At 32.5% G+C, this 17,069-nt stretch overlaps 2 protein-coding genes across 2 annotated transcripts; both read left to right on the top strand.

The window, feature by feature from the left end:
* The first annotated feature begins 528 nt into the window (after nt 1-528).
* On the top strand, nt 529-4,773 carry LOC116133083 (serine/threonine-protein kinase SAPK3-like). Its single transcript, XM_031418752.1, has 9 exons — nt 529-1,001; nt 1,480-1,554; nt 2,295-2,396; nt 2,525-2,578; nt 2,652-2,744; nt 2,944-3,036; nt 3,836-3,940; nt 4,042-4,140; nt 4,342-4,773. Exons 1-9 carry the CDS (start codon nt 879-881, stop codon nt 4,612-4,614), a joined length of 1,017 nt encoding a protein of 338 aa, XP_031274612.1. The 5' UTR covers nt 529-878; the 3' UTR covers nt 4,615-4,773.
* Nucleotides 4,774-7,801: 3,028 nt separating this feature from the next.
* On the top strand, nt 7,802-8,510 carry LOC116133139. The gene is made up of 2 exons (XM_031418820.1): nt 7,802-8,167; nt 8,312-8,510. The coding sequence occupies exons 1-2, from the start codon at nt 7,837-7,839 to the stop codon at nt 8,326-8,328; spliced, it is 348 nt and encodes a 115-aa protein (XP_031274680.1). The 5' UTR covers nt 7,802-7,836; the 3' UTR covers nt 8,329-8,510.
* Nucleotides 8,511-17,069: the final 8,559 nt, after the last annotated feature.

Raw genomic sequence — 17,069 nt, 5'->3', positions numbered from 1 at the left:
TCTCAAATTCTATCAAAACATATTTTAAAAAATTGCTAAATACTTTTTATTATTTTGATTTTTCAATTTACAAAAAAAGTTTTAAAAACTGTATTTTCATTTTTTTCAGGTCTTATATTTTTAATTTACAAAAATAATTTTGATTTTAGATTCTGTATTTTTTGATTTACAGAAAAATGTATTTAAAAATTAGTTTTTAGTTTATAAAAATAAAACATTAAAAAATACAAGTAATAATTTTTAATAAATTGCTTTAATTTTTACACATTATTCTGTTATTTTCAAAGAACACATTAATGAAACTATAGCGGTAAAATGATCAAATCTTAAAAATATCTATGGGAATTCATGTAATTGTATGTAGTGGTCAATCAGAGACTTTTAACCGCAAAAAGTGGTGATAAAGGGTGTAAGTGGGTAGTTCCGGAGTTGATTGGTGCAAAATTTAGTATTTTATGTTTTAGGGGGTATGTAATGTAATAAAACTATTGACTACTTGACTACTTGTGCTTCATTCACACCTTTCCTCCAATTCTCTTCTGTTTTGCTTCCTTCATTCTATCTATTTCCTACACTCTGACATGGACTGTTTGTTTGTCTTCCTTATTCATTCATTTATTCTGATCAGCCAATGACCCTACCCTCTAGTTCTACATATTTATATACTACTATTTGCTCCTATTTTAATTATAAATATTTCGTAAGACTTTGTTTTTATTAAAGAGTCGGTTGTTGGGAACTGGTCTTCACTCTTCTTGCTTCCACACACCCTTTCTCTCCGCTTCTCTGCTTGTTTTCAATCTTTATATTGAGATAATCCATTTGGGTTATTTTGGTATTGGATTTGTAGTCTTCTTTACTTGTGTTAGTAGATTGCGATGGAAGAGAGATATGAGCCATTAAAGGAGCTAGGCTCTGGAAATTTTGGGGTGGCCAGGTTGGTCAGAGATAAGAAGACTAAGGAACTTGTTGCAGTCAAATACATAGAAAGAGGGAAGAAGGTAATCATCTTTTAACCTATCAGATTCTTGTATACAATCCTGTATGTGGTAGTGCCACACTGATGATCAATATGTTCTTTATTATATTTGAAGATTTTCTGTATTGCCGATTTCCGGAAATGGGCTACGTAGCTCTGCTTCAAACCATTCTCTTGAGTCTTTCATTTTTTCCCCTTCATATCTGTTATTACCGACCAATTACTAGAAGATGAATTTCAAAGTCTTCTGTGGTTGGATGAAATGTTCTGTTTTGGAGGAGGACAATTTTATTATAAGAATACATTTGTTATTTTCTGAAATTCTTAATGATATGAGGATTTTGTCTATGAAGATTCGTTCACTTAATGAGTTTACTTCACAAGTTAGGTCCACACATTATGATTATTATATTGGTTTAAATGGAAGAGGAAATGTTTTCTTTTCAGTAGTTGAAATAGGGTTACTTTACAAGTAATAAGAATTTTGTTTCTGGTTGCAGATTGATGAGAATGTTCAGAGGGAGATCATCAACCACAGATCTTTGAGGCATCCAAACATTATCCGTTTCAAAGAGGTAAGACTGGACTTTGTTTAATTTGAGAGAACTGTTGAAGTTTGTAGATATTTAGGGGACAATTTAAACACATTGGGAGTCTAGATTTCATAAAATTTAACTCAATGTTTTGTATTGATTTAAATAATTAAACATTATAAAAAAATTTCTGTATCTGTTTTCATTCCATCCTTATTTGTTTCTTTTACTGTGACCAAAAAATTAATGGGTTGGATGGGACAATAATAACTTATCGTGATGACCACATTAATCTGTCTCATTTTCATGTTTGCTCCAAAGTTGTTACCAGTTATGTTCCAGAACAATGTGAACCAGGAACACGATAGCCATACATGGAACTTGAGTTATATGGTAGTTTGGGAAACAATGTTTCAATAGTTAAACTTGAAAATGTAAAACTAAGAAAACTTGCCTTATTTAATTTGCTTTTTGGTTCAAGATACACAACTACTGTATAAATAGCACCTTTCTTTCCTTGAACCTTGTCAATTGAAAAACCAATACAATGATGGCTTAAAGTTTATGAAACCTGTGATTTTTTTTACAGGATTTAGTGTCTTGTATTTTACATATATATTCTTTAATATATATGTATAGATTATCTACCTCTCAACTAATATCTATAGAGAGAGATTATGTTGGATGGTGATTGAATATTTATACTCATAGATGGAGTTTAGATAAGGGATTTTGAATTGCATAAACACAGGTAGAAATCACTGTTAGTGTTTTACCTGCAGGTCTTGTTGACTCCTACTCATTTAGCTATTGTCATGGAATATGCGGCTGGTGGCGAACTCTTTGCCAGAATATGCAGTGCTGGTCGGTTTAGTGAAGATGAGGTTGTATTATGGAGCTTGCTTCTTTAAATTACATCTTAGGTCACTTATCTCTTGTTTAATGTGTATTGTTGTGATACAAATTGATTATCTTAATGATTTGTTTGTTGGCAAAACCCTTTTCACGACAGGCAAGGTTTTTCTTCCAACAGCTAATATCTGGCGTCAGCTACTGTCATGCCATGGTATGATATCTAAGTTTAATTTTAAATCTTATGTTATGATCTCTACCTTATATACATATTTCTTTTACTGCAGGAAATTTGTCACAGGGATCTGAAGTTGGAAAACACACTATTGGATGGAAGTCCAACACCACGTGTTAAAATATGCGACTTTGGTTACTCTAAGGTTTATGTTTTTAGTTGAATAGCAGCTTTGTTGACTTGATAAATGGCTCATAACTCTGCTGCTTTCTTACAAATTTCTACCTTTTTTTTTCCATGAAAGAAAAAAACTCAGTACTAAGACATAGTGAGTCATAAATTATATCTTACATTATAGTCCTTAGTTTTAACTTTCATTATTGTTTTTGCTTTACATCCTGCAGTCAGGATTGTTGCACTCACAGCCTAAATCAACTGTTGGAACTCCAGCATATATTGCCCCAGAGGTCCTCTCACGAAAGGAATATGATGGGAAGGTATTGAGTTTTTATTTTTCATCTGATTTTGTGTGTTCCAGTAAACACTTGGTTAGAATTGGTGATGGAAATATGGAGACATCATGTGGATCAATAAATGATAGGAGCGCTCAAATGATAATATGAACCCGCAGTTTTAAACTCCTCCATTTTGCCTGGATTCGAAATATAGGACTCTAGACAATCCACAAATGTGTGGAGGCCTATGCCACAAGACCACATGGCCACTGGCAAACCTGAGAAACTACATGCTTGTCACATTAGTCTCTTGTTTCTGTGGATGCTCTTATTCAAGAGTTCCTAATGAATTCGAATGCAAAAGCATATATATTATACATAAAGCTTCTTACTAAGGGTGCAAGAATTTAGTGATCCATGAGATATTTGGTACCAGGGCAATGACATAATGATGCTAGAAGAAAGTTTATTCCTGCTGGAAAACTTCTCCCCACATCTAGCTTTACTGGCTTATTGAGCTCTTTATTTCAAGTCATGCCTATCTGTGTGTCTATGTTGTGTAATATTGTGATTCTTATGGTGCTTAAAAAAGTTTAGCTTCTGTGTTAATGCTTCGTATCCATTAGTCATTTTATCAAGTAGTGCTGAGCTATGTTAACTTCGGCACTCATACTAATAGTTAAAGTTTTCTCTAATCTAATATCGACTTACCTTTGTGTTTGCATTTGGTTCTTCAAATTTAACTAGCATTTTTTTTCTGATGTGGATATAACATCTCTATTATAGTAATAACAGTGAGGTCATATTAATTTTCTTGGTGATTATTGTTTGTGGCTTGTAGATTTCAGATGTTTGGTCCTGTGGTGTGACGCTTTATGTGATGTTGGTGGGTGCCTATCCTTTTGAGGATCCAGAAGATCCTAGAAATTTCCGTAAGACCATTGATGTGCGTCTCTTCTACCCAATAGTTCTATGTTTTGAAGATTCTTCTTTCTCTAGTATATATATTGTATATAATGAAGTTCTATCTTTTATTTATCTTAACAGAGAATAAAGAGTGTTCAGTACTCCATACCCGACTATGTACGTGTGTCTGCAGACTGTAGGCATCTTCTTTCTCGGATTTTTGTTTCTGATCCTTCAAAGGTAAACACTTTCTTTTTTTGTGGCATTTTGTTCTCTAAACATTCTCTCTGCCATGAAAATGGAATTTTGAGTGATCCTAAACTTTTTTTATATCTTCTCTTTGTTTTTTTCTTTAAATTTATTTATTTATCTGATCTCACATGTTTATATGAGTGATTCTTTAATCATCTGTATACTGATCCTGTCTTTTCCTCCTAACAGAGGGTTACTATCCCAGAGATCAAGCAGCACCCATGGTTTCTAAAAAATTTGCCGAAAGAGCTAATTGAAATTGAGAAAACAAACTTTAGGGAAGCATTACATGACCAACCATCTCAGAGTGTTGAAGAAATAATGCGTATCATACAAGAAGCAAAGACGCCAGGTGCAGGAGCCAAAGTCGGCGCACAAGCTAGTGTAGGGGCTGAGGACCATGATGATTTGGAGGGTGACATAGAATCTGAGGTCGATGTCAGTGGTGATTATCTTCCCTGACTACAAATCAGATGGAAAAGGATTTGTACTTGAAGCTTATAGTGTTTTCAATCACTAGTTTTAATAATGTATTGGCAAAATTATACAGTATATTGGATAGTGTTGCCCTACAATATTAGTACTGAACCAATTTTAGGTGCACGTACCATATGCTGAAAAGGGTTCTTGTGTAACGAGAAATCGTTTTACATTGAAATACTCTCTTCTTTTGCTTAGAAAAATCTGTAGGTACGTAAAAACGATGTAAAATTTCCAAAAATATTTTACCAAAAACATTTTAACAACATTAATTAACTAACTACTATTGGATGATCAAGTGATCAATTAGGATTTTTGGGTGAATTACACATAGAATTATAACAAACTCTTTTGGGTCGTCCGTTCTGATGCCCAATCTCTCTAAGAACTCAACTGTTGCTAGTAAACCAAGAAAGTTAATTATCTACATTCCAATGTAATGATGCTTATCTTTCAATCCAAAGGCTTAACCGAGTGTAGTACACAGCATTTTCCACTCAATTGGTGCGCCTTACTTACCTTTTTTGAGTATAAGACTAAAAATCCCGTTTCCTTTGCATTCATATAAGTAAAAATATTGTGCAGATTAGTGAAGGAATTAAAAGAACATAGAAATGAAAGGAAATTCTCCATTGTTGTTGATACTTTTTCTTGTAATCTCGTTAATGTTGAGTGAAGAGAAAATATTAGTGCATGGAGGTGGGCGGAGCCCGAGTGAGTGCATAGAGGAGAGACGGTTGGGGGTGGCCAATCGTGTTCGGGCAGCCGGCATCTCCAGCATGTTGTAAAAGGGTGAGGGTTAGCCACTTTGAGTGTGTGTCTAGTTGTTACGGCTAAATTGGCTGCACTCACCGATATTAATCGAGTCATAAAGCTCCTCAAAGGTTGTGGCAGAAGGGTGCCTCGCCATTTCAAGCGTGGCAGTAAGACTAACACCTCTCTCTGATCTCTTCGGCAAACCAAAATTTTATGTATAAGCTTCTTTAATTAAGCCACACTCACATATAATTAATATAGTATCAAAAGTATTTTTTTTTTCTAATCTGTTTATATATTTAAATTTTATATTTCAATGCATTCAACATTGTTATGCCTAAAAAATCAGCAACGCCAGCAAGCATCAATCAGAGTTCAAGAAGATTTTGCACCGCCCAGGAGCTACCACGTTGTTCCATGACAGAAAAAATATGGTTGTCACCAACTTAGCAAATTCAGGTTTTGTCTATGAGTGACTGAGGACCGCACACATGTCCTAGCCTCAGATAATTTGAAGATACTTCACAAGTTATTAGCCAATGAGAGGCAAGGAAAGACTTGCACGACACCTACCCACTTGCAGATTTGTAATCATTACCTTGAATTCCTCTATTATAAATAGAGGACTCCCACTCTCATTTTCGGGATTCTCAGACTGAACTCTCATTCTGATAGTAATATTTATTTTTAGAGCAAAAATAATCTACGGGAAAGAGACTAACTTGATATTTTATCTGAATACTCAGTTATTGTACCTTTGTTCGTTGTTCCCTATACGTGACCTCTTGTAATCTCTCATATATAAAAGAAACAGTGGACGTAGGATTCGCTTTAAACATCTTAATCACTTTAAAAATCATCTCTCTCATTTATTATTCAGTCTTTGTATCTAATTATAATCATTTACATATAATTTCTAAGAATGCTTTAGAACTTTATACATACGAGTCGTTAGTGTCAAAATCACGCATCAACAGACATATTATAGAGTGACTGATTTTTTTTTTTTTTTTGTTGTTGTTGTTGTTGTTGTTGTTGTTGTTGTTGTTGTTGTTGTTGTTGCAGGTCCAACTTTCCATGAACCGGCATATATGAGCCTTATTAGTTAATTTGGAGTGAGCCCATATGCCTTTAGTCGTTACTTGTTATTGTTGTCTATATATGCATATGAAAAAAATATTTAAGAATGTTTTAACCACTACTGGGTAGCCTAATGATAAAAGAGTAGAAAAAGGATCTAACATAGTCTCTCGAGTTCGAGTTTCCATAATTGTTAATAAGGATGGTCATGAGAACTCTTATCCGGCTGGTATTTCTTGAGTCTCGAGGGACTAGTTGAGGTGCACGCAAACTGACTAGAACATCCTTGATCATTAAAAAAAAAAAAAAAAAAATTAAGAATGTTTGAGATATGTGTCTATCCATCTATTTAAGATTTTAAGAATAACTAGTTGTCAATTAGCAATTTTGATCACCGAATTTGCGTATTCTTATTGATTAATTTCGATTGATAAATCCATGTTTTACATGAATGATTCATTTTAAATCTACTAATTGGCAAGCATTTCCATGGTCAAAAAAGGAGGGTTGATACTGCCATAGCTAGTGGTATTTTCTTTGGTATTTGGGAGATAGTGTTTGGTCAGAGTCAAACCGGACCAAACCAAATTAATAATAAGACGGATGAATTACACTTATCTAGACAAAAAGAAACAAAGGGACCAATTCTATAAATGTATTTCCACCTAAATCTATTCTATGCCCACCCAACATCCCTAAACATTTATTTATATACATTGATCTATTACCTATTTAATCATTATATGGATGGAATTTTTACCATTAAGAAATTATGGGAACCTTCCTGGAGTGGCTTCCACCACAATTTTTAATCAATCTTCCGTAATTGGATTTTAGTTGAATCTCCCACAAGTTTCTCCGATTTTATGTAGCTGATTGATAAGAAAAAAGACCATTATTCTTCATATAAATTTCATCATTATCAATCAATTGACCACTGTATTACACCATTATTCCAAGCCTATATCACTAGTTTTCCATGTCGGCTTCAATTATATACGTCCCCTATTAACATGTATGCATGTATATTCTAAATTCTGTAGAATAATATGAACTCTGAAGAAACAGGTATATATCCCTACTGCAATGGATCCGTTGGCAGAAAAAAAAGCTTTATAATATCATTAAATTGCAAGTAAAATGTGAAATAATTAATAACCAATATGTTTAAACATGACAATTGTTCCCAAGGCCTACCAGAACAGTATATAATCTAGAATTTCAAGAGTTTTGTGGAGATGACCACTATAGAAAGTCAAGTATTCAACCGTATGAAGAAAGGGGACGTGCCCTCCAAGGCTCTCCCCACTATATATATAGGAGGTTTGTGGGTAATCATATTAATTGTGTGTGAGAGAGGAAAAAAAGATGGGGAAAGGGAACACAAGGGCAATTAGATCATTAGGCTTAAGCTTGATGGTTTTAGTAGTAGTGGGTATGTGCGAGGTGAAGATGGCGAGTGCAGAACTCAGTGCTGCCCAGTGCAAAGAAGAAAGGAGAATTGGGCTTAACGAATGCAAAGCGGTGCTGTACGGGAAGCTTCCCACACCAGCGTGCTGTGAGCGTGTCAGAGTTAGCCATATGGAGTGCGTCTGCCCCGTCATTACCCCTAAGTTAGTTGCTCTTATTGACGTCAACCGGGCTATCCGCCTCATTGAAGGTTGCGGAAGGAGAGTCCCTCGTCACTTCAAGTGTGGCAGTAAGCTAGCTGCCTCTTGCCTACCCAAATCTCTCTATTTTCATCACCAAACAATTAACCATATATTAATAATATTAATCTTTACCAATGTTAAATTCTACTTTATTGACATTAATTAATTCTTCTCCTACCTTTTTTTTATAGGTATCACAACTCCATGAAAGTTGAAACCTGCTGCTGCCATGATCATGCTTTCTCTACTTAAGATTAATACATATCTCTGCTTTGCTGTCAATTAAGGTGTGAGTTTTTGTTCATCAATTAAGCTTAATATTGCTTTACCACGGTGTATTGTGCAACACTAAATATATATAAATAAATGGATGTTCAATATTATTATTTATGTAAGTGGTTGGATTCAAATCCATCTTGTGAAATTTGTGGTCAGTACATTTTAAAACAAATGGACATTGCATAATATGGTAGAGGAGATGAATAATATATCAATGAAGATATTCAGTAGTAAAAATGATGGACCGGGATAATATTGTATCCTAATCAATTATTTTTACCCCTAAGCTTCTAAAATATAATGACAATAAAATTTAAAGATTAATTCACTCTGTTTTCTCTTTAATAGCAATCAAAGTACCCCGGGTTGCAACTATATATTTTCAATGATCTCCAAGGAAATGACTTCAATAGCATAAGTTTGCTCTTGCTCTGTTTGTCCCTTCAAGTGATGAATGCAAGTGTCGATGGCTATGAATGATGGATGAATATATGAATCCTTTGGTAATATACTGAGAATTTCTGTGGATACCCAACAGAGTAAAAAAATTTGCAGAAGCCTATAGTCACTTGAAGAACAAAAAGATACTTCATATAGTTCTTAGCAATAGCAAAACTATGAAATGACATTTGGATGAGAAAATGAAAAGAAGATAAAAAAATAATTAAATTAAACACTCTTATTGCAACCTCCATCATAACACACAAAAAGTCTTGATCACAAGTAGGGGTGAGCAAACAAATACGTTCTACCCGGAACCGGCTGGTACCAAGGATCACGTTTTCAGGTAGAAATCGGAACTAGCCCTCACAGGGTAGGTTCCGGTTATAAAAAATAGGAACTGGGACTCCCTGGTTCTGGTTCCTTCATTCTTGGAACTAAGAATCGGAACTGGAACCTAAAATAGGATACTCTACTAGGAATCGAGAATAGGGTACCTTGCTAGGAACTAGGAAAAGAACCAGGGTTTAAAAAGTAGTATACAACATTGGGGGGTTTTAAGTAATTTTACAGTAACTAATTAAAATTATTTGAAATATTTAAATTAATTAATAAGAGAAAAGTTAAAGAATATGTAAACAAATGTGGGTGTATTTGTAAAATTTAAAGGTGTTTTTGTCATTTTGTAAAATAATAGGGACCAATTAACTTATCTGGGGTACATAGAACCAGAATCGGTCGGTTTTGGTTCCAGTTCCCAATTTTAGGAGCTGATCGGTTCCAATTCCTCCAAAAATTCCAAGGTACTCAGACCCGATCACCCCTATATTTGTAGAAATTTTATGAAGTGTTTTATATAATATATATTTATAATTTCTTTTATGAAGTGTTTGACGCAAGTGGTTTGAGCATAAATAGGATGAAAATAATTACCTCCACTCAACTTCGAGAAATTCCAAATAGGTCCAAACATTTGGCATATTATCCAAAAACCTCTCCTTTCATCATATTTTGCCGTTTAAGTGCAACGACAAATTTTTCCTGGTAAAATGACCAAAATACATTTGGATGGAAAAAAAAAAGGAAGATTAACGATACTGATGAAATGACTAAAATACCTCTGGTTTGAGGAAAAAAAAAAAAAAAAAATGTTTTGAGAAAAAAATGTTAATGAGTCAGGCTTGATTTTCTCATGTCAACAATATTTAATTAATATTTGTTAAAAAATGGGCAGCAACATATTGATGTTGACTAAAATGTCCTTGTGTTAGGTAATTATGTAGGAAAAGTCTTAACTAACCTTAAGATTCACCAAAAAAAAAAAAAAAAAAAAAATCATAATAATAATATTTGTGTTGAATTACTCAAAAAGAGAAAACCCTAAAATGAGAAAATAAGTTATAACTAACTTGAATCCCAATAAGGTTAAATCTCTAACTATTATTTAGTATTCATAATTATCTTATTAAAATAATTTAAAAGAAAAACTTAATAAATTATTTCAAGAAAATTTTGGGAAATTATTTCATATTCTATCAATCTCATCTTTTAGTTAAGTTTGGACAATACGTATAGGATTGGTGTTATTCAAGCTCCAATAATATCTTTTTAAGCGACATTGTTAAATAAAATTCATTTAAAATTAAATTTTTTTTTTATTCTTAAACAGCCCTTTTTTTTAATCTTTTTCGTTTTCATTCTCCTCTTTAATCTATAATAATCAATAACTAGAATTCCAAAAATTATGTATCACTTTGGTTGAATAATAATAGTTTGAAAGTAATTTATTTGATATTAATTTCTAAAAAAAAAAAATTCAAAGAAACTCTTCAACGATAACAACGGGTATAAAATATATATATATAAAGCTGAATATCCATATGGGTTGATCGACACATGACATATTTTGGAAGCTTTAGAATTGCTCCATTTTGACACATTGGATTAATAAGTCAATCAAATTGCTCTATCTTGACACTTTGGGTTGGTATATATTGCTCCGTCTATAATTATTAATTAATTGAAAAAATAAGATATGTATTAATAATTAATAATAATAATAATACAGGTGCATTGCATTAGCATTCTAAACGTCTAACCATAATAACACTTGGATATGTGATTGCCATGTGGTTGAATTTTATTGGTGATGATGTAAACAATATTAATTATTGCATTGACATTCCAAAGTCTAAATAAATAGACATAAAAACTGAATTACATAGATGTATTGCATTAGTTGTATTAATAATTAATAATAATACTACAATAAAACCTCTTTATAGTGATATTCTATATAAGAATAAACTTTATATAATCATAAAAAATTATGGTCTTAATTTGGGATAGTTATAAATAAGAATAAATTCTACATTATAATAAGTTATAATTTTTCTAATTCCCACTTTAATGAAAGTTGCCTCTACATAGTAATAATTATATGTATATTACAAAAAATATGTTTTATGTTACATTAAGGGGGCGTTTGGATCATATAATGTTTTTTTTATCTTAGTAATAAGATTACCGGAAAGAAAGATTACATTGTAGATTACCGGGTTTAAATTATTATTGTACTTGGTTCAATTGGGATGTATTAATAATTAATGTGTTTGGTTGATAGTAATAAGAGATGTCTTGAAATACCCTTTTACTAGAATGCCCTTTAGATGATTACTAGATATAAATAATTAAGGCTTGTTTGTTTTATTATTTCAAACCCTATTCTCTATCCTATTCCCAAAATACTTGTTTGTTTAATTATTTGGGAAATACTATTCTAGTTTTTTAATTATTTTTAGACCCCTTAAGTTTATTAACATAATTAAACACCCTTAGAAAAAAAAGTTTAAAAATTAAAAAAAACCACCCCACCCACCCATAGTTGCCAAATTCCGGCAACCACCATCAGTGGTGGCTGAAATCTGTCACAACGGCCTAAAAACGACTGGAAATGGCTGTTTATTCACTGATCTGGCCGAAAAAGGCCAGATTTGATGGCCAAAGAAATGACCATTGTTGACGGTCAACGACGGCCAACTCTTTGGCTGTCTCTAACGGCCAGATCTGGACTTTTGCGGTCGTCGACGACCAGATCTGGCTGTGGATCTGGCCGGAAAAGGCCAGATCGACACACCACCGGCCAGATTCGACCAGTCTAAGTCGTAACGGCAGATTCCGACTAGATTCTGGCAGTGGTGGTCGGAATCTGGCACTGTGGTAGTGGGGGTGTTTTTGTCATTTTACAAATTAGGCTTTTTGTAATTATTAACAAAGCCAATGATATTTTCGTCCACATTGTCCACTGTTTTGGGGCATAATTAGACATAAATTTGGATTACTGAAGTAAAATTTTAATACCACCCTCCCCCCAGGTAATATTATTCTCGGTGATTTACCCTCTTTTTAGCACTATTTGTCATCTTATTTTCCGGTAATGTTTTTGTACAAAAATGCCAAACACGGTAATCTACTCAATTAAACAAATATTACCCTTGTTAAAAAAATTCAACCCGATCCAAATGGGCCTTAAATGTTTAAGATGAAATAAAATATTTATCTAAAGTTGTTTGGGACAATGATTTATGCTTCAGAGTTATTACCACATATTTTAACTTGCGAGTATATAATAACTTGCTAGCATAGACACCCTCTTGTTGAAGCCAAAATATTTTTAGCTTCTCAAGCATGTTTAAAGCTTCTTGTCTAATTGCAGCAATGATTTCTTCTTCAGTTAAAGCATGCACGATTTGTTGTTCATTTGGATGATCGAGGAAGAAAATAATATCTATTCAATTAGTGTGGTGAAATTGTCGAATTTGAACACTCAATTTTGCAATGACTCTTTTATTCTCCTCATCCACTTCATTTGTAACTTGCAATTCATTGACATCGAGGGTCCTAATTTTGCGGTGCTTGAAAGTTAAAATCATTGGCAATTGTCTGTGGCTTCACATCAATTAATCATGCATCAACTGTATTTATAGTTCCATCAATGACACTTATCTTTGCTAGTTCCAAGACACGTTTTTTGCTAGTTTCAAGACACGATCTTCTATCCGTTTTAAAAGTAGGCGATTGAAGTGCTGAATCAAAATCCTACTACTACTAAAATATGAATTGAAATTCTAATACTGTATTACTAAAATATGAATTATAAAATAAGAAATCAAAACAATAATTTTTGTAATTACATCTCTATTAAGTTATAACCTCCTCATAGTAATAAAATTAGTTGATCTCACAATTATGACTATAGAGAGGTTAACTATAATTATATGGGTGCATTGCATTGACATTCTAAATGTTTAACCATAATGACACCTTGGATTTGTGATTGCCATATGGTTGAATTTCATTGGTGATGATGTAGACAATATTAATTACTGCATTGGTATTCCAAAGTCTAAATAAATAGACATAAAGATTGGATTATATAGGTGCATTGCATTGGTAGTAAAAGGATACTTGCTTATTAATAATTATATAGGTGCACTGTATTGACATTGCAAACATTTCTTCGTATTCAATTCGTATTTAATTGTGTTGGCATTCGAAAGGTCTAAATAAGGGGTTATAAAAGAGGCATATGTTCAGTTGTGTATTATCACATTATGTTAGTTGTTGTCAACAATACGTCTAGCCTTTTGTTAATTGTTTATAGGTCATGTTAGTTTGTGTCAATAATACGTCTGTTCTTCATGATTTTGTTAATCGATGATTTTTTATTTATTTATGTTTTTGTTGTTGTTTACAGGTCAAAGATTCATGAATTGGCATGGAATAAAGGAAAGATGTCCGATTGACATTGTCAAATGAGTTGTTATTTTGATTCGTTCTTCTGAATTGTAAGTATATCTTCTAACTATTTTAATACGAAATTGTAAGTATATTTCCTAACTATTTTAATGGTTTATTTGGTTGAATGATTGTTTTTGTTCGGTCAATCTATTTAAATGATTAATTGTGTTAGTCTTGCTAAACGGTAAGTGTATTCTTTAACAATTTTAATATAAAGACTAATTGGCTTTTGTTGATTTCGTTTTCAGGTAACAATTGTTATACGAATGAATAATTGTTCCTTAACAATCTTAACATAAAGATCGATTAAATTTTGTTATGTTTGTTTTCAAGGAAATGTCCATGTATTTTACTAAGATCAAATTGAGGATGATCCTATTGTCAACCGAACTGTGAGTATGTGTCATATCTATATTAGTAAAAACAGTTCATTTGTGTTGAAGATGTGTTTTATTTAAAAACATTTGTGTATTTTAATTTGTTATATGAATGATTAATTGTTTATGTCCTGCTGATGTGTGAGTATTTATGTTAAATGAATTAGTTTTGGTTGATTCTGTTTTCCAATTAATAGGTGTTATTTGAAATATTTCTTATCAGTTCTAATATGATAATCCCTTAAATTTGGGTCAAGTAAACCATTCATTTTATCATCACACGCATTTCAGTTTTCATTAAACAATTAGTAGTAAATTGACCGTAACTTGCTCAATAAAAATCCAATTGATGGAATGATTGAATCTTTAGAAACTAGACAGTCAGTGCTTTAATTTGATATATTATACGCTTAATTTTAATAACTGTAGCCTCGCTGCCGAACCATTCTTTTCATCATCACACACATTTCAGCTTCCACTGAACAGTCAGTAGTAAATTGACCATAATTTGGTCAATAAAAATCCAATTGATGATATATAGATAGGGCTTTAAATTGATATATTATATGCTTAATTTGGATCATTGTAGCCCCACTGGAAAACCATTCCTTTTATCATCACACACATTTTATTTTCCACTGAATAATCAGTAGTAAATTGATCATAACTTGCTCAATGAAACTCCAATTGATGAGAGGTTTGAATCTTTAGAAACTAGACAGATAGGGATTTAATTTGATATTTTATAATCTTAATTTGGATAACTGTAGCCACACTGAAAACTATTCCTTTTATTATCACACATATTTCGGTTTCCACTAAATAGTCCATAGTAAATTGACTATAACTTGCTCAATAAAACTCCAATTGATGAGAGGTTTAAATATTTATAAACTAGATAGACAGAGATTTAATTTGGTTTATTATACACTTAATTTTGATAACTGTTGCCCCACTTTCAAACCATTCATTTTATCATCACACACATTTTGATTTCTCTTGTTTCTCGATTTCCACTGAACAATTAGTAGTAAATTGACCATAACTTACTCAATAAAAATCCAATTGATAAGTGGTTTTAATCTTTGGAAACTAGAAAGATAGAGCTTTAATTTTATATATTATACAATGAATTTGAATAACTATAGACCTGTAGCCGAACCATTCATTTTATCATCACACACATAAAACCAATTCAATTTTAGTGATGACAAAGGAAAACAAATATTGATATGAAGTTTTAATTATATTTGTTTTATCTCTTTTTGTTGATATTTTTTTATGTTACATACATATATCGAAAACAAGTTGTTACTGAATATAACAAATTTTATTTGTATCACAAATATCATCTAATGTTTGTTGCCGATCCATGTAGCTTTAGTAAACCATTTATAATATGCCAAACCATTATTATTATCCTTAAAGGAAAACAAATATTGATATTTAGTTTTAATTGTAATTGTTCTATCTCTTTTTGTTGATACCTTTTTATGTTACATGTTAGAATGTATTAGTGTATGCCCTAGAAACCATTCGTGTTGTCGGTTTCAGAGCTTTTTGTCTTGTATCAATATATCATAAATAATGGAAGAAAGAGTTCTTCAATTCATATATATATATAAGTTGCTTCCTTTATTCAGTCATGCATTTAAAATAAAGTATGTATATGAATTATCCAGATGGTTCATTTAATCGGTAAATGAATTATCAAAAGGGTTCCCTATGGAAGCAATATAATTTGGGCAATTATATTGCATAGTAGGCATACTGGATGCTTTCGAAGGATATCATGAGTTGATATAAGTACGGATGACAATGATAGTCATGTCACTAGGGCATTAGTATGGATTAGCGGTTGGTGGATAGTTTTTCGAACGTGATTGAATAGCGACAAATTACTTGAAAAAACATGTAGTCAATGATTTATCATTTGGTTATATCAGTGCATGATGTAGTCCTTTGACCTGAGACATTGTGGTCGGATCTGATACGGATGCATATGGTTCATAGGGTGTATAAGTACGAGACTAGTCAAGTTTCGTATGATAAAGCCTATTTGGTCATGCGTTGTTCATATGCGGAAATGAACGAGGGTCAAAAAGGGATCCATTGACTCAGAAATATAGGATCAGGAGTACTACTAACTCCATCCGGATTCGAGTTCCTGGTCGAACGTCGATAAATGTCGAAAATCGGAATCTCTAGCCAGAGTCTAATATTAGTCATACGAAAGCAAGTTCGTGATGACGAGTTCCGAACATATTGATCGATGATTCGGTAGAAGATCGAGTTTAGGATTTTGACGTTCCATGAATCTGTGCTCGATCAGGATATATCAATGGAGGGACTTTACCTGCATGGTACATATGATCTGAAACGGGTTCGATGAAGTATTTCTTCATCGTGGTTTAGGGACTATGGCACATTGCTAGATGTTTACCATAGTCGTTGGGCCTCAGAAAATGTTTTTGGATGCATCTAGAACCGGCTCACGGCTAATCCACGGTGGACCTATATGGTCACACTAATAGCCTTGAGAAGTTAGAGAAGGATAAGAGAGAGAAATGCTTATCCGAAGAGGGCTAGCACCTTCCAATGGTAATAACAGGATTTCTATGGTAATAGTTACATAGAAAATTGTTTGTGACATTTTAAGGGTTAAAATGGTCAAGCAATGATTAATTGTATTTAATTATTATATTTTAAAGTGTTAAGATAAATCAGATGAACAAAAATAACCTTTTAATTGTTAAAGGGCAAAAGGGTAAACTTATGGGTTGTTAATGTAAACTAGTTTAGTTTACATGGGCCTTGAATAATATTGATTATTCAAAGGGCAAAATAATAAATACTTGAGCTCCTTTTAACATAAGATTTTATTGGGGCATAGAAGTGAAAAATAACTAATTGCAAAATGGCCCCTTTATATATAAATGCAAATGGTTGCATTTTAGGTCATTCATTCACTTTGTTCCAAAAGGAAATCAATATCTCTCTCTTAGGGTTCGGCCACTCTCTTACTCTCTCAAGGTGGTGTTAAAGTGTGGAG

This window comes from Pistacia vera, unplaced genomic scaffold (genome assembly GCF_008641045.1).
Source record: "Pistacia vera cultivar Batoury unplaced genomic scaffold, PisVer_v2 Contig265, whole genome shotgun sequence".
NCBI lineage: Eukaryota > Viridiplantae > Streptophyta > Magnoliopsida > Sapindales > Anacardiaceae > Pistacia > Pistacia vera.
This window is presented reverse-complemented; position numbering and strand designations above follow the sequence as displayed.